This window comes from Solea senegalensis, linkage group LG9 (genome assembly GCF_019176455.1).
Source record: "Solea senegalensis isolate Sse05_10M linkage group LG9, IFAPA_SoseM_1, whole genome shotgun sequence".
NCBI lineage: Eukaryota > Metazoa > Chordata > Actinopteri > Pleuronectiformes > Soleidae > Solea > Solea senegalensis.
The window spans coordinates 17,224,437-17,247,713 of NC_058029.1; the positions used below are offsets into that span (position 1 = coordinate 17,224,437).

Below are 23,277 nucleotides of genomic sequence, written 5' to 3' on the forward strand. Positions count from 1 at the left end.
GTGAGGAGGCCAAGAATGGCTGTGTCATCTGCATATTTGAGGAATATGGTGGTGGGTTGAGGGGCTTGTGCAGGACAATGTTGACAAGACAAGAGCTTTACAAGAACATTACATAATAACCAAACCATAGAGACCCTGATGAAGAGATGAAGATTTAAAAAAAAAATCATAATGTGCACTGTAACATCTAACATCTAACTTTGAACTGCATATTATTATTTTATTATAAGATTTACTATAAATTGTGTTGTATTCATACTGTTGGAGTCTTTATGTCCCTTGTGTAATAATTGACTGTAACCTTCATTCTATTACTGTAAGTACTGATTCATGAATATATATATGATGTGTGTGTATATATACAGTATATACACCATATAAATATATAAACCACAAAACACCACAAACGTTCAGTTTCCATGCCACAGCATTTTATTCACAAAACAATCTGGAGTTAATTTTCTGTTTTCTTGTCTTCTCTAATAAGATATTTTTAGTCGATTGTGTATAAATAGCAGGGAAAAAAAGGCCAATTTTACATTTTGCATAAATATAGTCCGGTGTATGAAAATAATAAATGTATCCTTTTGGTACAGTGTGTGATCGAAAATAGAAATCTGTTCTCGGCAACAATACAGCATTCTCACTTTACAACACTTTCCCTCGCTGCATTGCCATGCAAAGCAAATCTCATTGGGCAGTCGAAGGCATCAAGATCAAGTCCAGAGTCAACATCGAACACGATGCATGCAGTTCCAACATAATGGGCATGCTGTTCAGTCCAAATTACAAAACACATACATTTCAACAAAAAAGAAATCAGTAGCTGAGCACTTTATATTCACACGTTCTGCAGTGAGGGGTGAAGTCGTCCGGAGGCAGAGCTCAGTTTCATGGAGGTTTTTCATGCTGTCGTGTGCAGTTAAACGATGAAATTCACCAAACTTTGCTCGGCTGATGCATATTTATGAAGTAAATGGCACATTTAAGGAGAAAGTCCATCAGACATGTTATATATTTCTTTAAAGAAAAAGACAGACGACCTTTTTCTTAAATAAAGAATAATTATAATGAAAAACAAAAAGCTGCAACAAAATATTTACAATAAGTTCCTTATACACTCCTCCATGTCATCGTTCAAAGATTTAGGAGGATACATGGGCACAGGATACAAACATGCAGTTCACTAAAGTCAACCTACAAATACAGAAAATACAAAGCCATGCAGCCAAATATTTGCAACTGAGGTGAGAAAGAAACATTCAGGAACAAGATCAAGGCTCTGGTCTACATTCATAATGTAACAGAGAGAAATCACAGTGATTCCTTTTTGTTTTGTAAAGGCATTCCAATACAATAGGCTTGTGTTTTCAGGCAGTTTCCACAATTACTGAAATGAGTGGCCATCTTTGGTTTTTATCAGGAGTCTCTCATTCTAAATGACAGATAGATAGATAGATAGATAGATAGATAGATATGGGGAAACTGCCCTTTAAACAGAGTCTGATAAACAGGAATTGTTCAGGCTCCTGAGTTAAACACAGTGACACTTGGGAGAAGAGGAAAAAAACCTAGATTCAGTTTAACCAGATTAAATAATCATCATCATCATTTCAGGGTGTAGTGCATGTAGAATGATAGAAAATCACAGAGCACACAGGAACAATCCCATGTGAGTCATTTAATAGATAATCCCATACTGAACACAGTGTGTGCATCATTTCTTTCCTGCACATGTTGTGTCACCAGCTGATGCTGGCTGATCGTCACAGGAATCTTTGCCAACTCTGCATTTCACATCCTGACAGCACTTGGACTTTAATCCAAACTTGGCATTTTCCATTGGTTTCACAGTCTCTTTGGACTCCTGCTGTTGACTGCTCTCTGACTGCTCATGGGACTCAGGGCTCTGATCTGACTCTGAGCTCTGATTGGACACAGATTCTCTGCGTGTCTGCTGGTAGGTGGAGCAGAGCCCTTGCCACTTTTTCCGATTGGCATCAATCCCATCGACCATCGGCTGCAACTTCCTGTTAAGCTTCAGCAGTGCCTGGTGAGAAATGCAGGAGACCATAGTTGCTACTCAATCACTCACTCACTCACTCACTCACTCATCTTCTACCACTGTACCCTCTACATAAGGATCTGTAGCAACCAATAACGTAATAACGGCCAATAATGTAATAACGGCAAATAACGTAATACTTTAAATGTAATAAAAACCAATAATGTAATAAAGTTGTTGAGCCAATAACTTAATAATGTTTTGCCAATAATGTAATAACTTATTACATTATTGTCTGGTTTTCTAGCGTTCTGGCAGTGAATTGCAATACCATACTGAAAACTGCAACGCACTACCCCGTCAAAGCGTCTGTATGGTCATGGAGTTGGATGCACTATAATGGAACCCTAAGAGTGACATATAAATTCAAATTGACTATTAATTGCTCCTGTAGGCCTCCTGTGGAGGGGGGTTTGAGGGTGGAGGGGTATCTATAAGGTCGGATATTTAAAGAGGCCATAGCATGGTCCTATCTCACTTATATGTGAGATATGAAGGTGTTCTTACAAACATGAAGTCGTTTTCATGGTCAAAAACCTCCTAGTCGCTGCAAACGAGCCGATGTAAATGTCTCATCGCTGACGCTCTCGTCAGCCGCTCTGTTTCACGCCAAAACCACACCCGCAGAACATGGACTGTCTTGTGATTGGCCAGCTACCGGGATTTGACGTAATTAGCACGTCAGCTCTCAGACCCGCAGCTCCCCCTCTGGAAAGGCGGATGCACCGCTAGCAATTATCAAAACATTGAGTAATGTCCTCGTCACAACCCCTCGCCGTAATCCCTTACACATTTGATCCGTAGTCTGAACCAGAGTCAGAAGACACTGTGACAAGTGAACCACCTCCATCGCAAAGACTGCTGCAGGACGCCTGTAGCTTAGATAACACAAATGCAAATAAGACACGAGCGAACGCGCGTTGCTTAGCCTGTAGCTGACTATCGCTAATGCTAAACAACAGAACAAGCACACAAAGACAGTTTTACGGTTTGTAAATTTTGTAATATACGTATTGTTGGCACTGCTCCTTCCTTCAGGTGAAGTTTGGTGCTGTGTCCTGCTTTATATTGCCTGAAGTTTGTGTAGTAATCCTCCGTGAAGTGGTTGCCGCATACATGGAGGTATTTGGGTAATGTAGCAGGGATATTCCTATCAAATAGGAAAGATATCCACTGAGCTTTTCTTTGCTCATCTTCGGAGAGCTTGTGGAGCGTCTGGTATTGTTTATCACAACCTAGAACAGAGAAAACACTCGCGGAACATTTTTTTGACACATTCTCAACCGATACGCTCAGCAGCGACAACGAGAGTAGTTCTTCTTCTTCTATGGTTGAAAGTACGTCACTGGATGTGGATGTGCCGGGACTCTAGAGCCCGGACCAGGAGGCACTGCTGTTTGTTTTAGGAGTGGTGAGATTCGCGAGTGACGTAATTAGTCAACGGACGTGCCTTTGCACTTTGTAGAGCTCAGGAAAACAATAAAACCCTGCGCTCTCAGCAGTGGCTAAACTGATTGTTATGGACTTTTAGGGCTTCATAGACGAGGTAATGACGCAGATACACACCCAAACGCAGCGTTAATTGGCACTTCCAGGCTATGGCCTCTTTAAGCATCTGTTGCAAGATGCAATATTAAGGCCAAGTGTGACACTTTCTCACCAGAAATTGAAAATAAAATAAAGTGATACCTCAGTTATTACATTATTGGCTCAGTTATTACATTATCAAAGGATTTTTTAATGCAAGGCCAATAACGTAATAACCAGTTATTAAAAAGTTATTACTTTATTGGCTCAACAACTTTATTACGTTATTGGCAATTTATTACGACATGGTTTTATTACATTTAAATTATTACGTTATTGGCCATTATTACATCATTGGCCGTTATTACGTTATCGGTTGCTACAGGGTCCATGGCTGGAGCCAGTCCCAGCTGAGATGAGGCAAAAGGCCGGGTAAAACCTGGACAGGTTGCCAGTCCATCAGGGCTGTTTTTATTTACATTTATATAAAATCAAATCTACAGCATAACTTTAACCCTTTGACACAGAGTGTATCGTTGACGACACGTTTGCACAAGCGCACTTTTGGAAAAACTTTGGAAAAACCTTTGGAATTTGAAATTCTGAATCTGAAATTCCAAAAGTTTTTTTCCGAACGCTGAGAAGTCTCACGTCAAAGCCAACATGTGCTTATTATGGTAATATCACTCGCACTGTATCTGGAAGCCGGAGAGAGGAGAGAGTTGGAAAAATGCTTGTTAGCATTTTTTGGACATTGAGGACATTCCAAATTGTGTTTTTTTTCCACTAAAATCTATTTACATTTTGTGTTTTTCTTCATTTTATATTGTTAATACACTATTTTAACATGCAGTAAATTATAAATAACTGTCAGATAGTCAAAGTTCACTGTTGCTGTTTCCTCTGTCTCTTTTGACATGTAATCACTTCCTGTGTGCAGTGCGCTAATGCTACTGGGTGACACAGAAGAGACATGTGGAGCTGATGGGCTTCGTGTGAACTCATGGCAATGATTTGAATGTAACAGACATTTATTTACAATTAAAAGTTACGTCACAGTTTTAAGAGATACCCACCTGGAAAAGTGGTTTACAGATCCCATCTATCCAATCCATCTGTAAGGCGGGTAGTTCATCTTTGCGATTACGGTCAAATATGGCCTACAGAGAAGTTATAATATACGGTCAATCACAAGGAGGTCACAGTGAGTTGGTATGAAAACAAAATCTGTGTGCCAGAATAAAATCCCAAAGAAATCTAACATTTCAAATGTTTTTTCACTTACTGCAGGGGTCAACTTGAGCTCTGACCTCTCCCTGTCACCTTGTTCAAAGAATTCACTCGTCACCAGCTCTGCAACCTTGGGACATCCATGTAAAATCATTATTATCACAGTTTTTTTTTAAATTTATATTAGAACATAGACTCAGAACTAGGCAGTAGATGCATTTTCTCCTAAATCTACTTTTTCTGATTTGCTTTCATGTTTGTTGAACGTTTTGACCACTAAATAAATAGTTAAATGAACAATGAGGAATATAAATAATCTCTTTCACTACACTTACAGTTCAGGAACTTTGTAACTGGGACTCTAACCTGTTTGGAAATCTTCCAAGGACGTGTGACGGCACCCAGATCACACGCTGTCATCAGCATCGACCTGTTCATCAAAACTAAATGTTAGCTCCTGATTTTGCTCCTCACATGTATCTTGTTTTTGGCACAGAACAGTTTTACTGTTTAGAAACCTGAGAACTTCTCTGTGCCCGTCATCTGTCCAGCTGAAGCCTCCGGACAGAGCAGACTTGAAGAATTTTGTTCTGCGCCTTAACAAGGCAAAGAGACCAGAGTCAAACTAACATAAAAAGTTCATGTTAAAACAATACATTTTAAGACCGACGCTACAACATAAGCACTTGGTAAGGAAGATAGATGTATAGAACTCTTCTAATTGTGTGTAAGAATGAATTTAATAGTGCGTATAATGAGCATTTAAAGACTACTCACTCAAAGTGCAAAGTAAGGTCTGTGGATAGAATAGCCTGCTTCAATAGTTGCATCATGTTGCTGTACTCTTTAGAGCAGAGGTTTGCAAAGATGTTGTGACCCTGTGAAAAATGCAATAGCTTACAGTTGGCATTCAGACAGAAAAGCAACCGCGGAGGAGAAGCAGTGTCTCTGCCGAGCCAGTGCATTGGTAAAGTCATCGATCACTGTCAAAGAAGCTCCTATTAGCAATGTTAATGAGCAATATGTGTAGACTTTCCCCTCTGTTAAAAGAAATCATTAGAGGACACTGTTCCCGGTGATCAAATAAAGCCGAATCAGAACGTCACCTCTGATCACTGCTGCTGTCTAATGTGAGCGGTTGTGATCTGAACCATTTCGACACTTAACCTGGTTGATCACACACAGCATGTCGAAAGCACATTCATGCTTGGGAATCATTCATTATGCTTTGAACAGTGGCATTAAGAAAGATGAAGTAATTAGCCGTGTGCAACGTTTGAATAACTTTGTATTATTGGTGTTTTATTCAATCTCTCCTTGTGTTTTGCATGGTATGGTATGATATATATCCCCATACAAGGGTGACAGTATGATATTTTGTGATATACTGGGATGGTGCAAGGAAAAACCCTCCAAGTAAAAATAACAATGTAATCTGCATACACATTTGACTGATTTCTTAGTCTTGTGAGTGGAGGAGAGTCAAATGCTAACACCCTGCTGCCAACTAGTGGTCAGAGGCTTAAATAACACTGTCAGAAAACATCAGTCATAATATTACTAATATATTGATACATCTATCCATCTTCTACCAATGTGTCCTCCATGTAAGGGTTGTGGGGGGCGCTGGTGCCAATCCCAAATGACATAGGGTCAAAGGTAGCGTACACCCCAGACAGATCACCAGGGCCACATAGAGACAAACATTCATCCAATCTCACACTCGCACCTACGGTCAGTTTAGAGTGTTTTTGCCTAATTTGCCTAATCCCCAAATCTGTATGTTCTTGGACTGTGAGAGGAAACCAGAGAACCCCTCGCACACACCAGGAGAGGGCTTCAGAAAAATATTACACAGTAGCCTGTCATGAAACATCGCAATATTTTAGTGTACTGGGATTGTTTTAAGAAAATGTAAAGCATTTGTTTGTTGCAGCACGTCAAATTAAAACTCCTGACCTCACTTTGAAGGATCATGACTGCATGGTTGAAGTGATGATGCTCCAGCGTGGCTGACGTCCCATAGAGCAGAGCCAGAGCAGAACCTGTCCTGCAGAGAGAAACACAGCACTGTGACACTTCCGGACACCACTATATACAGTATATGGTCACAGCACAGGCTCGAGCCACTCACTTGGCTTGAAATGCATTGTTGGTGCCTCGGTGGTCCAAGTCATGGCACAGGCAGCCAACCATCAGGGCCAGGATCTCTGCGTCGGACAGCACGTCCTGGAAATTGGCTGTCTGTTGAAAGTAAAACGGATAAATATTTTATCCTTATATATATATATGTATATATATATACATATATATATATATATATATATATATATGTGTATATATGTATAGATATATATATCTATACATATATGTGTATAGATATATATATATCAAAGGTGACCACAATGGCAATCCATAACCTTTTTGCCATTTACATAACAGAAGAGGAGAGGATAGAATAGCAGAGGAATTGTTTGATACAGAGTGAAGTTTGCCGACGTTAGTGAGCGCTCTATAAATATTATCATTTGTCTGTTGAGCCTTTACCCAGATTAGCCCTCTTTTGAATTCCCTCTTCCTGTGTGATGTTTCCTCCTGATGCTGTTCTGTGTAGTGACTGATTTGTACAGTGCTCAGTCCACAGAGACTTTTGTCATGACATGCTTTAAAAATAACTCCTGACATGCATGCTATCCTCTTTGAGGTTCTAAGTTTTACTGGCATAATTGGGTGGAATTGTTCCTTTGACGTGTTAAAAAGTTTGACAGTAGAGACTGAGAGCAAACTTGAAAACTCTGCTATGAAAGATATGATCTAAGAGAGCTGGGTTTTAATTTTAAATCTGCTTATTTTGGGCTGCAACTTTTGACTCTTATTTTTTTAACCCGTTAACATCCAGCTCCCTTCTTTCCTTATTTTATTATCATAAACGCAGGGATTATTCTCTCTCCATCTTCCTGTGATGTTTATACTAAATAAAATATCCAAACCCACCCAGGACTTGGTTTGTTGCATAAAGTTTTTTTTATTTTTTTTGAATAAAGTTGCGACTGAATGTGCTGCAATACGTATAAGTCTCAGGTGACTTGATGTAACTTACTGTGATCATAAGAAACATACACTGGGACACATTAAAGGCATGCCTCCAGTTATGGTAGACCACCGTCCGGTAGTTCTTCCTCACAGTCAGAAGCCAGCGACACAACACCTGGAAAAAAAGACAGGCGACATGAATACATACATGCAGCATTACAGTACAGGTGAATATTTCAGGCGACTCACTTCGTAGTCAATTTTAAACTTTTGCACAACTCCAAGATCCAGAAACATTCGCAGTGACGCGGTAATCATGGCGTCATTGTCCAAAGAGAAGTCATTAAAATGAAACTCATCGATGCCTAACTCGTTGCTCAGAGGGATCTTGGCTGCCTGTGGGGGAGAGGACACAGCTGTCAATCACACCAGCAACGGGGTAAATGGAGAAAAAAAAGAACTCTGCAAAGTGATTACAAGCTACTGAGATTAGATTACATACATCGTATACAAGTATGTGAAAATGTGAACATTAACCTTTGTCTCTGAGAATTACCTTGAGTCTATCAACTTCTACCTTTGAGCAGGTAGCATGGTAGGACAACATCTAAAAGAAAAAGCAGAATAATGAAATGTATATATATATATATATATATATATATATATATATATATATATATAAAATAATGTCAAGACAATCCATCTTTCGTGATTATCTTACATAATCAGGATCAGAGATAAATACACATCCAAATGAACTCAGTTTTCATCCGATGTTTACAGAAATGGCAGACACTGTGTGACAGAAGTGCAGGAGTGTGTGTTGACTTTGATGACAGGTGAACACATTGGCACATGTATGTATGAATTATTGAGAGCCACTGAAGTATTCATGTTGGAGAAGCAGAGCCATGTTTGCTGAGGATAATGTATCTGCTTTGGTTAGATACCAGGCGGTGGTGCAGCAAACAGACGGAGACACTAATGAACGCGAGGAGCCTCGTTACTCGGCGACACTGCACTCGCTTTCTTAGAAACTCATTTATCATATTTAGCTCATTTCTAAAATGATATCATTAAGAAAAACAAACTCTTAGTAGAATCCCTTTAGCGTAGTCCCATTGTTGTGTTTATGATCACGTTCATGTTTGTTTAAAAGCTTTTTGGCCTCAAGCTTTCATCAGGGTGTTTGTGTCAGTGTTTCCATCCAAAGAGAATCGTTTACTGACCTAATGTCAGTTCTCCTACCTAAACAGTTCTCCTACCTAAAGAGTTTTCAACATCATTAAGATCTCTTTAAAGCTGCAGTGCGCAAAATTGTAACATAAACAAACATTCAAACCGCTCATACATCCTGCTGATTTGAGCCTTTTTGCTCCACACATTTCTCACTCTTGGCGTGTTTCCATCATGGTACAGTATGGTATAGTTTGGAGCAGTAAAGCCCTGGATCAGGCTTGCGTTTTGACTAAGACTTTTACTTGGTAGGCGGGGTGTGCACTGTGCCTGATGGCCTCGTACAACAGACAACAATAGAGGACGTCCAGCAGCTTGTTTTTTTCCTGCTCATTTTGTGGATGTTTGCAGGTTTTGTGAGCCGTGGGAATTCTCTTCTGAAACATGTGTTGCTTCTTTGTGTTTTTGATCGTACAGCTCACTGTTGCTGTTGCTCCGGTCTGTCTTGACATATCACATAATCACTCCCTGTGCGCAGCGCGCTAATGCTACTGGGTGACACGAGAGTCATGTGGAGCTGATAGGCTTCGTGTAAACTCCTGGCGATGATTTGAATGTAACAGACATTTATTTACAATTAAAGTTACGTCGTACAGTTTTGCAATATGGGAATTAGGTAAATTGGACACTCTAAATTGAGGAATGGTTGTTTGTCTCTATGTAGCCCTGTGATGGACTGGCCAACTGTCCAGGGTGTACCCCCGCCTATCGGCTATCGCCCTATGTCAACTGAGATTGGCACAGCGCCCCCCCACGACCCTCCTGTGGAAGATAAAGTGGTGGATAATGGCTGGATTGATGGATGGATTTTGAATTAAATAGTGAAGAAAATGGGAGAAATGTTAGTTTGAACATGCTGCTGTGCTTACGTCCAGTGCGACAGACTGCTTGGCCCAAGTCTTCTTAACTTGATTGTACATCATCGTGTTGTTGATTCCAAGTCCACAAAATATAACGAATGCCTGCAAACATAAGACAAGTCAAAACACATTAAGGCCTTTGCACATGATTACAAAAAAAGACCTTTAAACACCTTTATTTTCTCGTGTGGTGAAATTCTTCTCATGTCCTGATAGCCATCGAGCAATACAGTAATAACGCAACCGATCATGTCATTCACATGGATTTATTTGCTGGCATATCTAATGTCTTTGTTATATCTACAAGATGCTCTCTCCTCCATTCGGCTTCAAGCATTTATCGGACAGCGTGTGTTCTTTGTGTTTTAGATGACGGAGCTTTGATGAGAGAACAGACAGGACGGGAGGGATGTATCAGTTGCAGTGTAGCCTGCTACTGCAGACTTTAAGTGTCGTATAGTTTGTTTGTTTTTTCCCTCAGACTGGGTTATTTATTGATGGCTATTTGGACGTGAGGAGAATTTGAACAAATAACATAAAAAAAGAAAAGTGTTTCAAAAACAAATTACAGACTCAAGATTTAATGGAACATAAACATTTGGTGAGATCGGTACCAAAACAAATGTTTGGTTGGTTTATATGTGAACAAAGTTTAATGTAATTAACCTCAAATAGTCGCTGATCTGCGTCGTTGAAAGTCTTCCTGTCCAGGCGGTTCAGAATCTGTGCGACGCCTGGAACAATAGACACACACACACACACACACACCAAAACAAATCATTAGAGCGATCGCTACAGTCAGAACAAATGATGGTTTCTGGTCAACCTACCAATTATCTGATGAGTCCGGTTCCAAATAGGCACACATAACACTGATCTGATGTGAAACCCTGAGGCTTGATCCGCCTGTGAAGAGAGGGGTCAGTGACCATGGAGAAACACTGAGAGAAGAATTGTGTTAGTTAGACGACTATAAATATTCTTTGAAGACCTTACACAACTGAGTTTAGATCAGAGTTTCAGTGTCAACATTTGTTCACGATGGATAACATAAAAAAATGCACAGTATAATACTGAATCTTTTCAGATTAAAGCCTCATTTCAGCAATCTCTTATTCCAGAGGTGAATGATCCAGATCCAGGTGTTTTTAAAACTGTAGCAATAATAACATTTGTGGTCTGTGTAACAGGAGCGTAACAGGTTTATACCTCAGCATCAAAGCGTGGGTCCTGACACACGTCGCTGATGTTTACAGGAAGTCCTGTGGAAGCCACCAGCTCAGCAATACTGTTATTGATCAGCCAATCAGAGCACGACAGCTTCTCCATGCTGACATGGTCAATAACATAAACAGGAAGTGACAGTCAGGTCCAGGCAGTTAAAATCTAACTCAATAGTTCATCTTGAGTGTCATATTTCATCAAAGTTGCGTATAGATTTTCATTAATGTTCCTTATGTGTATCTGTTTTTGTGTTGTGTATCACATGCGTTGTCTTTATAACCTTCCTGAAGTCTTTTACCTGATGTCACAGTCCAGGTTGCACAGCGGCGACATGAGTTCAAATGTCTTGGAGAACTTTACAACCTTTGGGAAAAGACCGGCGCAATCGCAGCTATTACATTTAGCAACAAAGATGAGAGACGTTTGCACAAGGAAAATGCTGATTAAAGAGCAGAGATGTCTCACGGGTGAGTCGATGTCCTCTAAGAGAAGCACAGAGCAGCGTTCGCACTGCAAGAGGGTCAGGGCTCGCTGCATAATCTTCCTCACAATCTTCTCCAAGTCAGTCTGCTCCTCAAACAGGTCGTTGACCACCTCCAGCAGAGCCTGAGGCAATATGCCAGACAAAAATCACTGGTGTTCATTTCACAATGGTGATTTTACTATAATAGTTTGTGATATTGTTGAAGGATACATTAGAGATATACGGCATTTACGAAAAGTATAGTCTAATAGAAGTGCCCGATTGTAAGGGTTATCTGTAGGGTTTTGTTTTTTGTTTTAACCGTGCAGTGTGATTGACTCAATGCCTTGTGGTGTCAGACAGATTTGCTCCACCGAAGCAACAGGACTGTCTCACCCCGCTCCACAGAGGGGCAGGTCCAAAGGAGCATGGCCTCCCAGATGCAGGTAGAACTTGTGCCAGGGTCTTCACAGCACCGCAGCGCCACACTGCAGACCCATGCACCACCCATATCCCAGAGGCACAAACCGGGCCCAAAGTCCAGGGATAGCAGGAGCACCAGCACACCCAAGGTAACCATCAGGGCATCATAGCAGGCCCCACCCAGTCCCACTGGGGAGTGGATCCAAAGGGAAAACCCTCCACCCCCACCCACATTCAAAGTGACAAGCCTGATTGTAGTTATCTTTAACTTAGGTTTAAATTGTGTGTATTCTGAGTGAGTAGTGATGTGTGTGTGTGTGTATGTATAAAGCAAGTAAACATCTCATAAATAATGCACAGTTTATAACATCTCACCCTACTCCTTTCATACTCTTTGCGAGACTCCGAAAACAACTTGGCATTGGAAATCGATATTCCACAGAATGGTAGGTACATCTGCAGCACCTAAGTTAAAAGAGAAAGTGGTCAAAGTTGTGCATAATCTGCACATGTTAGCTGTTTAAATGCAAAACAAAAAGACATAAAACAAAGTAACCTTTGAAGAGAAAAGAGAAGTGGTGATGACTGAGTCTCTCTGTATTGATTTAGGGAGAGACTGTATTTAAAACATCAAAGGCCTTCAAATGTTTGGATGAGCTGGAAGATGAAACTATTTTTTGTTAGTTAGATTGATGTGCACATAATCATAAATAGGCTGCAAACCTCATTTCGTCTTAGCACAATTCAGAGAACATACTATGAATTTAGAGTGCATTACACAACTTTACTCTGCCACCTTGTGGATAAACTGTTGCTTCTCAGTGGGGCTGCACCATTGCAGGGGTGAGTAAACTGATGTTTACAAACTCTGTGCATTTGCATGTTGTGTTTTTGGTCAAGTGTGTCTGTTTGTGAGCATTAACACAACACAACGTAAACGATGAACTTTGATTAAAAAAAAACAGTTTGTGGATGTAGGTTATGGTCCAAGAAAGTAATGATTACATGTTGGTAGTGATCCAGATTTGGAGTGTATTGACACTGCGGGAAACTGTGCTTCCTTGGTAGTATTTTATTTGTTTACCTGGAGTAAATCAAATGAGTGCCATGGACGTTTTATTGCTTTGCCTCACACTCAAGCAAGAAGCCAGCACTTTTCACCTCACGACAGATTATTTGCTCATCAACAAACGGTGAGAGATGAAACTGAACCTCTAAGCTATGCAACTGTAAATAAAGCTGTAATACATGTAGATTCTTGTAATCCCATTTAAAGTGAATTGCTCAGGGGAGCAACTGACGCTGTATCCACTCAAAATGTGTTTCCTGAGAGTGGATATATATTGCACTGCCACAGATATTTAATGCTCCACACTCAAGCGAAGGGTTGACCTCATCTCTTCTTTTCTTTATAATAATTTGCTTCCAGGGGAACATATTGCCCGCACTCTGCAGCCATTAAAAAGATTCAAAGAACAAACTGTGTTTTCACACAGTGTGGCTGTGTGTGTGTGTGTGTGTGTGTGTGTGTGTGTGTGTGTGTGTGTAGTGATGAGGCAAGTGAGGCACACTGCTCCACAAGAATGCAATTTTATCTCAATCTCTGAAAGGCCCTTAATGGTCAAAACAACTACAATAAAACTGAAAAATGACCATATATACCAATATAATACATGTGAATGTCACGAAACAACACCTTGGCAATAACTGAGCAACATTAGAGATCCTCACCTTCTCATCATCCTCAGTAAAGGGGGTGCCCATGGGGTTTTTGTTGATTGCTTGCACAACACCGATGACCTCTCCATCACTGTTACAGATGGCCATACAGAGGATGGACTGGGTCTTGTAGCCTGTTAGCTTGTCTATTTCATCACTGAAGCGGTGATCCTGGTGAAGTGGTCACACAAACACACAGCTATGACACACTGAGAGCCCCACATGAACACGCACACAGAAGATGTCACCTTATTGACCTGCATGACCCTATATGGTATGATATTTACATGTACAATAATTCAGGTGTGATTAGTTTGAAAATCCACTTGTTTTAGGAGAAAACTGTAACACCACTCCATGACACATTTCTACCCTAATAGACCTAAACCTCAGGGGGATCTACATCACCATGTTGCCTTAGCCTCCCATGCAGCCCAGGGCCACGATATAATGATGTAGTGCGCAAGTGGCTTGTTGGAAGCGGCAAGAATTATAACGCTTGCTTTCCTGCGCTTTTGTCATTGAGGATATACAGTGTGAGGTTTTTGTTTTGGTATCATTTAGGTAATTATTCCGAGTCTTTTTCTCGGTTTGTTTGAGCTTGAACCATTGTGCGCAAAGGTTAAAGCTCAGAGTGTTGGCACAGAGTGTCTCCGCTCCACCAAAGCAACTTCACAAAAACGTATTAAAATGTGCTATATTCTTTTCAAACAGCAGTGGATGCCTTGATGACCAGATCATTTCTCACAACTACAAAGACTGAAATGTTCACGTCAATTAAATGAATGTTATCTCCAGCAAACACTGTTCACAGTTTAACTCACTGTAAATACTACATTGGCCCAACTTTAGTTCAAACACAATACGGTGTGAATATCATATAATAACTACCAGGTTCATATTTACCTCATATGCATTTGGAATGTTTACAGTCTCTCCATGCTCTGCCACATACCCGATGATCCCTTTCCCCCACGGCACCTGCACTTCGTTGGAGTTGAGTGTGCTGGAGGACGGTCTGACTGTGGTGCCAGAGTGCACGTCAAAGAATTTGGACACCAGTGTCCTCTTATGCGCGGGTCCCTCAACCAGGAATAGCGAACACCTGTCTGCGTCCACCAGGATACACACGTTGATCAAGATCTTATAACTCAGGTTCGTCAGGTCCAAGTCGTTGGAGATGTCCTTCACTAACTCCAGGAAAAACTCCCTCTCGTTGGTTTCTTTGAGTCTGTATTTGTAGTCGATGGCGCTGGATGCGTACTGTGGCACACTCACCCTGGACTCCAGCAGCGCGCTCAGGATGTGCGCGGTGGTCGGAGGCAGAGAGCTGGCTTTACGCAGGAGCGCGCGGCGCCTCATGCTGGACTGGGACTCGTGTTCGATCAGGCTGACGTGCTCGTCGTAGGTCCGGTGTGCGGTGGTGGCTTTGGACCTGGCGAAGTTCCGTCGCAGCTCCATGTGGGACGACCTGCGCCGGAGCCCGTCTGGGTTGCTGGGCCAGAGAGGGTCTCTGGCAGCGCCGCGTTTCTCCTCAGCCGTGGCCCCCTTCGACGGCTGATGCTCCTTCAACCACCTGCTTACCTGATCACATTTCGCCTTTCGAACGAGGTACTCCTCGAAGAGATCCGGGTGGCAGTCCAAAAACGCCTCTACATCCGAGAAGTCAAATGTTGTCATGGTGAAGGCTGCTGTGAGAGACAAATGAGTCTCTCAAGTGTTGGAGAAGAAGACTTGATGGTGGTGGAGGAGAAGAAGAGGTGGGGTTGTGGCGGCTGCAGACGAGCTTGTCAAAGAAGTGATGTCCTCAACAACACGTATTCATTCACCCCATATATATATATTTAAAGAAAATACCAGTCCATCCATGCTCTTCCTTCCTTCAAACACTGTATAAGCAGAAGTGGTCTAATATATTCAGTTTATCTTAGACCGGATTGATGACGCCTGCTAAAGGAGCTACACCTGTCAGTCATGAGAGACTGAGCTGAAGTGTCTCTGGTGTAGAAAAACACTGCGCCTATATATTCTCCCCAGAAAAAAAAAGAGGGAGAGAGAGAGAGAGAGAGAAACTGCAGGGCATGCTTCACTCTCTCTTTTTATTCCATATACACCAGGGACTCTGCGGGGTTCCAATCAAAACCCAGGGCGAATTTGATGTTTCATAAAAAACATACATGCAAAGCACATACTTTATAATGTATGAATATCTCCATTGACTTACGCCAACTATGTGTGTATGAACTGTAGTATGAATAAACAATGAATATACACTATACACCCACAGCATGATAGATAGATAGATAGATAGATAGATAGATAGATAGATAGATAGATAGATAGATAGATAGATAGATAGATAGACAGACAGACAGACAGACAGACAGACTATGAAGGTATGAAAAGCAGCTCTGGCTGTCTTGCCTTTTGAATAACTCTGAATAACTCAGGGACACATGGTGTGACTGAATTGACTGAGAGAGAATGATAACAGTGAAAGACGATAATTGCACTCAGTGGAGTCCATACCTGAGTCAAGGTTAAACAGTCCTGCTCATACCTGTGTCGTTCTTTTGCCGAGAAATAGAGGGGGGGAAAGAAGGGAAACAAATGCAAGAATCTGCACCAAATTGTGCAAACTTGTTCATCTAAACAGGTGCATTTATTCCCACGTTAATTTCCCAAGAAGTGAAATGTGATAATAGACTAAACTAAAGAAGGCAATTTATGAAGAAAACTGTAGTGTATGATTGCTGCCTTCTACTCAAGCTGGAGACAGTCTTTCTAATTGAATGTCTGAATGTTTACAAAGAAGTTGAACATTTGTGCAAAATAAGGGATCGGAAGTAGAAAATATATCCAAAAAGAGGGAAAAATGTGCAAAACAGTTTGGAAACTGAAATATTCCAATCAGAAATGTAGCAGCAATCTCCCAATTGAGCTGCATGTTTTCTATGTTGAAGTATGTGGAACTAGTTAACAGACAAGTAACAAAGGAATAATTAAAAAACAACATACAGCAATCGCACTAAATCAGTTGAAACCATTGTTGTCGTGAGCAGAACTTACTGTACATGGATATGATTTGCATTTAAGTATTATCCATTTGAGAGATAAAGTGGCCTTGTGGTTGGAAAAGAACAATAACGTTCCTTTTTCACAGACGTACAGTTCATCGTTGGACACTGTATTGACTTCCATTCATTTAGACAGACTAAACAAAGCTATCCTTAACCTACCCACAATTAAAATAGCCGTAAACGTAACCAGTTCCTTTAGAAATTAGTAGGACCGGGTTTTGGTCTCCATGAGGACTACAGGTCCTGACAAGGTCAGGGTTTATGCCCGGTCCGAAGGAAGTAACAAATACAAGTACACACTCACTCATGGCCGCACCTTTGCCATTGTGAAATTACTTTTTTATAAATATATAAACCATGAAATCAATGAGATATTCTCCAGAGCTGCGTGTTTTGAAGAGCAGGTTCATCTTTTTTTATCTAATTCTCAGCTGGCATGAAAGAAAGAGCATGGACGTCTTCTCCAGTGGAAATGACAGATGGAAATGACAGATTACGAGCGGATAGTGGAAGACGTTGGGGTCCACACACTGAGTCTGACACAGATCACAGCAGCTCATGTTACAACCACAACCTTTTACCTGAACCTATAGCCGCTGAAGTCACGTAAACTTAACCAACCTCAGTTTGCCGGTAGGAAATCAGAAAATAACCTATAAAAGTTTTTTTGTGCTCATAATTCAGAAGAAAATGAGGCCATGTGACAAAATCAAATCTTCCTTTATTTAAATTCAGTTTCCTGTCTCTTACTGTTCTATTGGTTTATATTGTGTTTACCTTCCTTCATAAAAGTGTAACAAATATAATTCTCCAAAACAAACAAGTGCACATTTTGGAGTACTAATTGGATTCAGCAGATCTGTGGTTCCCAAAGCATATTTTGGGAACCTCGGATAGGATTTGTAACCCATGGGGTTAACCTGCAATTTGCGGCATGAAAGGAGAAAATAAACAATATCACACGTTTTTTCCCCCAGGGTGATGGATAAATGAATTAGTCACAGTATTTCTGATGTTATTGATGAGATAAGAAAGTATTGACATCCAATTGGTGTGTAAAACTCTGTAGGCATTACACATTAAACTGAATTTGCACAATAAGTTAATGTTAAGGAAATCACTGCTGGCTGCTGCACATTTATAATGCAGCAGCAGGAAAAGTAATCCAGAGCACGGCAGTTCCTCTGGGGCAGAGTGGGTAATTGGTTACTGGACTTAGCCCGGGCTGCTTGATAACACTTTGGTGTTTTGCAGAGACTTTGGACACGGTCTCTTGGGAATCCCAATTAAAAAAAGCAGAATGCAAAATGTGGTTCTTGTGAGGGTCAACAAACAAGCAACGAGGTTTGCTGCTTGGAAAGCAGACCCTGTCGTGTGTGTGAACTGGCAGCTGCATTGATTATCAGTCTTGGCTGTGTGTTGATTGACAACTCGTTTATGGTGCAGTTTTCAGGTTTCTGATGGGGAGCAGATCAGGTTTTGCTGTCTTATAACTCATACTCATTTATTATTTGACCACAATGTTTGAGGTTATGGTAAATTATTGAGATATAAAGTTTTCTGGAACTTAAATAAAACATCGTTTTCTGGATTTATTCAACCCTTAGTGCTCATGTGGCGCAGATCTGTGCCAAAGCCCACCCTTGGTAAAGTTTTTGTGCTCTTATGTGTTGTTGAGTCAAAGTTATGATTCATTTTCTATAAATTTTTTAGTAGTGATATTAAGTAGCAATAATTGTGCAGAAGTTACAAAATAGACCATTTTGCTTTCCTTTTTGTTTATAAAAACGAGTCAAGCAGTGAACTTTGAACTGTGATGTAATTCCACATTTCACAAATTCAATCGGATTCTAATTATTTTGAGTACTTTTTGCTCACTTGTGTTTATATCGTTGGTCAAAATACATTTTTTCTAAGTTGTGCTGCAAAAAATGATATAAGACACTCTATATTGCACATTCTTATGGCCTCTGTATATACTGTATGTTTAAACATAGTAATGGAAAAACGCAGCCAAATTCTCTGTATTCTAAGGGTTAAATTCACTCCATTCCATTAGTCTGACACAATGAGGTCTCTCGGTTTTCTTCTTCATCAAATTGAGTGTGAGGATTAACACAAGTCTGCATCCTTTGAAAAGTTTTATGAACTTTTCTGACACATGCTCTTCTTTTTCTTTGGAATATAGTTTTTTATATTGGTCTTTTAGTATAGCGGATCATTTTAACTTTAATCAGAGTCTAGTTCAGAGTTGTACGTGTCTATTACCGCTAAAGACAAGGAATAAAGTAACGCAGCACCATGGAGAGTGCACATTTAGTCAGCCAGTGCTTCGTTAAAGAACGTGTTCCAATAAATGAGCACAAAATGTCTAAATCATGATTCTTTGCAAGTGGAAATTGTATCCTAATTGTCCCTGAAACTTTCATTTCACAGGTTCTGTGGTACTGACTAAGGCTGGATGATGTTGCATAGAAATGGAGACAATGAAACATGACTCTTGTCCAGTAACTCAACACTGCCTGCATACACACAGCTTGTATCTGGTGTCAGCATGTGCCGGTCAGCGCCAGCTGGATTTCCATTTCACCCCAGACTTAGTTGTATGAGTTCACCAAACTGTGACCGTGTAATATTATCAGATCCACACTTGATAACTGGTTGATGGGCAGCAGCGTGCAGTGATTGCCCGTTGGATATGAACATACTCTGATAATCGCACAGCAGCACAATATGATGTCTAAAGTTTCCAAAAATGCACAGCAGGATTAAAATGACTTTCAAAAGTCACAGGTACTCGGCAAACTATTATGTGATATTGCTTTATTGTTTATTTTGGGATGTTTAAAAGGGGATGTTTTTTTAAGCCACACATCTGCTCACACACACGGTGCTGTGGGTTGGATTGTGTGTCACTCAGTCACACGGATGCCATTGTTTATTGTAACCCTGTCACTCTGGCTGTCCCAGGAATTCCGACCTACCTCACAGACCGCAAGCAAAGACGAGGGAGACCAGTCCTATCGATGAAACCATCAGTGTTTCCACCTTTGTCCACCCGGACCAAGGAGACTGCTGATATTATCTGCATGACAAGGATGAAAAAAGAAACCTTCTCTGGATAGATTCTCACCATTCACAAAACACGGTAAAAATGTATTTCTTCTTTATCACCATTCTATAATTTATTGCGAAACGGAAAAACAACATTGCAGTTTTATTGACTCTATAACTTAGGACGTAATGCTGTATACTCATGCATTACACTTTTTTCACATTTCTTATGTGAAGAGGAATGATTGTGTGAGAGTGCGGGACCACCTGTTGAATTGTCCTTTCCATCTTAGCACGGTCACAATTTACGTCCCTATCATTTGGCACCAAGTTTAACCAAACATCTGGTTTAATGTCTTTGGAGTTCTCATATATTGTTGCCTCCTCAGTGTTTCATCCTCTCTGCACCAGTCTTTCCAGTGTGAGCCAGATGGAGCCTGTGTCTTCGCTAAACCACAGCGTCCTACCTGGTCTAAATGGCAACGTCATACCTGAGTGAGTATTTAAGTGTTTTGAGTTAAATGTTGCCTTTTATTATAATATAATATAATATAATATTTTACCTTCACAGGCATCAAGCACATTACATCAATACATGTAGGAAGAAAAATAAACATCGCCTCAATGACCAGCTGTGAGTAGCTGATAATTTGTCATAATAGTAATATTATAGTATTTCACATATAATTCATGTTGTGCTTCTTTTCTCAGTATACCAAAACCAACTGATATAAATATGGCGTGAGTACTTGCATGAACAGATGGAGTGATGAACTTAAGGGCTCCATATTTTCTCGTCAAACTTTAGATACAGTTCATGTTTGTGTGTTTTTCCCAGGGAGGAAATGACCAAAATTGCAAGTACAAAGGAACATCCCTATGCATCCCACATCTCCCGGTTTGCAATGTTCCCATCCTTCCACTCTTCATATGGCACAGAGACCAACCTTCTCCCCCCAAATTGTGCACCAGACATGACACTAAAGAGCAAAACGTTTGGTAAAAGTGGGCAATGAGGGTAATTGGAATGAATATTTCCAGATAAGTCATTTCGATGTTTTTATTTCCATTCAAAGGAGGTCCATATAGACATGAAATCTTGGCATTACCAATGAAAAGCAGAAAGAAGGCTGTTATGTTGACTGGAAAACATGGCTTCTTGGATGTGAGTACTAAAATGTAATGTTTCATGTTGTAAATGAAGTTAAGCAACACATAAAGTAACTTGTGACAACCCCCTCATTCAAATAAAGCCACTGGAGGGAGAAAAAGCAGTGTTCTGCCCCACTCCTCCAAACAAAGTGCTGCCCAAACCTAAACCTCGGCTCTGGGATTTTTCTCATGCAGCAACATGTCAAAAAAATATGGAGAGGACACAGTGGGTCACCTCTTACCAAACGCACTTCACAGGTAATAAAGCCTTAACACTATATATTAACAATAAACAGAATTAAATGTTTTTTAAATACAATATTTTTACAGAATGTGGACGAGCAAATCCTCTGATAATAGATGACTTCAAGGAAAAAATTAATGGCTCCACTGGGGTGAATTCACACACTACAACCTTGGTACAGAAACACAGTGTGCTAATCATTTCAAGTTTTAATTAATCCTAACAATATTTTCTCCTTCTCTCACCACAGAGACAACAATCTCATCCTTTATTTGTTCCCTCTAAACCAAAACAAGCATGTAGAATTAGAGAGGGGAGCCCTGTGAGCAGCACCTGCAGTGCCACTGCTGCTGGATTCCTAAATCCATCTTTAGCTCTGAAGAAAGACACAGCTACAGCAACTCGAAAGCAACAGAGGCCACAGGAGATCACAGCTCAGCATAATGAGGAGGCGGATTTAAATCCAAAGGGCCACAGTCAGTCAGGGAACAGCATTGGCTCCACAGAAGCACAGACAGCTGAGCTGTCTCACGATGACTCACATAAACTGCAAGCTGAGCACAAACTCAAAAACTCCACAGTTTGGTTTGATAAAAGTCCCGAGCAAGTATTTACGTCACAGAACAACCAAGAGGGAAACACTGCAGACACCGAGAGGCACCTGGATCTTTACGGCCGCCCACTTCCCGACAGAGATTTGAGCAGTCTGACTGAATTCTGTGGAGAACCATGCATCAAAAAGCCAGAATTTGAAGTTGAAAGAAATGTGTCAAGCCACAGTCAACTGCCATGGCCTGCAGGCCTGCCGGGCATTCGCCCAGAGGACAGAACTGGGACTGTGGGTGGAATAAATGCAGCTCAAAGTCTCCTGGAGCTTCAGAATTCCTTCAGTAAGTCGTCAGCCCATCACAGATTTAATAACTCCATCACATATGCACATGTGAACCTGAGAGACAATGTTGTCACAGGGAGAAAACACAACTTTTATGGGATCAACTCTTGCTACCTCCATGGATAATCTCATGAATCTATGGAAAAACAAAACAACATTATTATTATTTTAAATAAGTGTTCACCCTGGACAGATCTCCAGTCCATCACAGGGCCACATATAGAGACAATCAACCATCCACTGTCACACTCATGATCAATTTAGAGTGTTCAATTTACCCAATCCCCAAATATGCTTGTTTTTGGACTGTGGGAGGAAACCGGTGAACCCAAAGAAACCCATGCATACATGGGGAGAATGTGCAAGTCCAAAAACATGTAGAGGTTAATTGGACATTCTAATTTGATTGTGACACGTGAACGTGAGAGTGAACACAGTTTGTCTCCATGTGTTGGTCATGCAATGAACTGGTGACCTCTCTATAGAACTGTATGTACCTGGGAATAAAGTGGTAGACAATGAATGACCGTCCTTTTTTGACACTAACAGTAAATATTCTTTCTGCATTGGTAAACATGTAATAACCATTAGGGAATTTTGGTGTTACAAGATAAATCATTGTGCATTCAGATGGACGGTTTTGAAATTATTTGAATGCAGTACATTTATATATATATCTGTATATTTAGATATATATGTATGTATATATATATATATATATATACATACAATAGCATCTCCATCTAGTTACAGAAAGCTATATAAAAGTATAAAACAACATAAACAATAAAGGCAGCATAAGCAGTAGTAGCAGCAAGAAAAGGAGAACTGAGCCTCAGCGCCTGCACACATCATGATGTGGTTGTTAATTTCCTCTTTTGTTTCCTGCATTTCATGTGGCAATATGTACAATAACAGCCTTATAAGAAACGCCAATAAGCCGTGGCTCATTGTAAATGTACAACCTTCAAAGCCTACATGCTTCACACATAAAGAATACGCTGCTGCAGCACATTTATAATGGTGCACAGATGAAAGCTCACATCTTTAACCTCTGCAACCTCTAATTTTACAG

The 23,277-nt window shown here is 40.5% G+C and overlaps 2 protein-coding genes across 4 annotated transcripts; one reads left to right on the forward strand and one right to left on the reverse strand.

Moving 5' to 3' along the window:
* Positions 1 to 409: 409 nt before the first annotated feature.
* On the reverse strand, positions 410 to 15,757 carry pde11al (phosphodiesterase 11a, like). The gene is made up of 20 exons (XM_044035062.1): positions 14,687 to 15,757; positions 13,793 to 13,951; positions 12,437 to 12,526; positions 11,641 to 11,781; positions 11,474 to 11,538; positions 11,161 to 11,281; positions 10,782 to 10,857; positions 10,618 to 10,685; positions 9,961 to 10,053; positions 8,412 to 8,462; positions 8,105 to 8,251; positions 7,923 to 8,030; positions 6,957 to 7,066; positions 6,782 to 6,872; positions 5,600 to 5,700; positions 5,341 to 5,418; positions 5,189 to 5,252; positions 4,878 to 4,952; positions 4,669 to 4,752; positions 410 to 2,050 (listed from the first exon to the last, which is right to left on the reverse strand). The coding sequence occupies exons 1-20, from the start codon at positions 15,458 to 15,460 to the stop codon at positions 1,718 to 1,720; spliced, it is 2,829 nt and encodes a 942-aa protein (XP_043890997.1). The 5' UTR covers positions 15,461 to 15,757; the 3' UTR covers positions 410 to 1,717.
* On the forward strand, positions 1,928 to 22,392 carry LOC122775243 (uncharacterized protein C7orf31 homolog). Of its 3 annotated transcripts, XM_044035064.1 has the most exons (12): positions 1,928 to 2,053; positions 11,486 to 11,642; positions 12,002 to 12,210; positions 19,831 to 20,008; positions 20,304 to 20,409; positions 20,486 to 20,548; positions 20,626 to 20,655; positions 20,753 to 20,913; positions 20,991 to 21,079; positions 21,168 to 21,324; positions 21,397 to 21,461; positions 21,561 to 22,392. In XM_044035064.1, the coding sequence occupies exons 5-12, from the start codon at positions 20,345 to 20,347 to the stop codon at positions 22,326 to 22,328; spliced, it is 1,398 nt and encodes a 465-aa protein (XP_043890999.1). In that variant the 5' UTR covers positions 1,928 to 2,053; positions 11,486 to 11,642; positions 12,002 to 12,210; positions 19,831 to 20,008; positions 20,304 to 20,344; the 3' UTR covers positions 22,329 to 22,392. The 3 variants fall into 3 exon arrangements, with proteins under 3 accessions (XP_043890999.1, XP_043890998.1, XP_043891000.1); XM_044035063.1 differs by lacking the exons at positions 1,928 to 2,053; positions 11,486 to 11,642; positions 12,002 to 12,210 and having other exon boundaries at positions 18,854 to 20,008; positions 21,397 to 21,485; XM_044035065.1 differs by lacking the exons at positions 1,928 to 2,053; positions 11,486 to 11,642; positions 12,002 to 12,210; ... (2 more) ...; positions 20,486 to 20,548; positions 20,626 to 20,655 and having other exon boundaries at positions 20,853 to 21,079; positions 21,397 to 21,485.
* Positions 22,393 to 23,277: the final 885 nt, after the last annotated feature.

Coding starts and splice junctions, on each gene's coding strand:
- pde11al (XM_044035062.1), bottom strand. CDS start 15,460: ATGACAACATTTGACTTCTCGGATGTAGAGGCGTTTTTGGACTGCCAC. Junction 10,858..11,160: donor ACCCACGCTTTGATGCTGAG/GTATAAACCTGT, acceptor CTCTCTTCACAG/GCGGATCAAGCCTCAGGGTT. Junction 4,753..4,877: donor AGCTCAAGTTGACCCCTGCA/GTAAGTGAAAAA, acceptor ACTTCTCTGTAG/GCCATATTTGACCGTAATCG.
- LOC122775243 (XM_044035063.1), top strand. CDS start 20,345: ATGGAGCCTGTGTCTTCGCTAAACCACAGCGTCCTACCTGGTCTAAAT. Junction 21,080..21,167: donor GAAAACATGGCTTCTTGGAT/GTGAGTACTAAA, acceptor ATTCAAATAAAG/CCACTGGAGGGAGAAAAAGC. Junction 21,486..21,560: donor ATTCACACACTACAACCTTG/GTACAGAAACAC, acceptor CTCTCACCACAG/AGACAACAATCTCATCCTTT.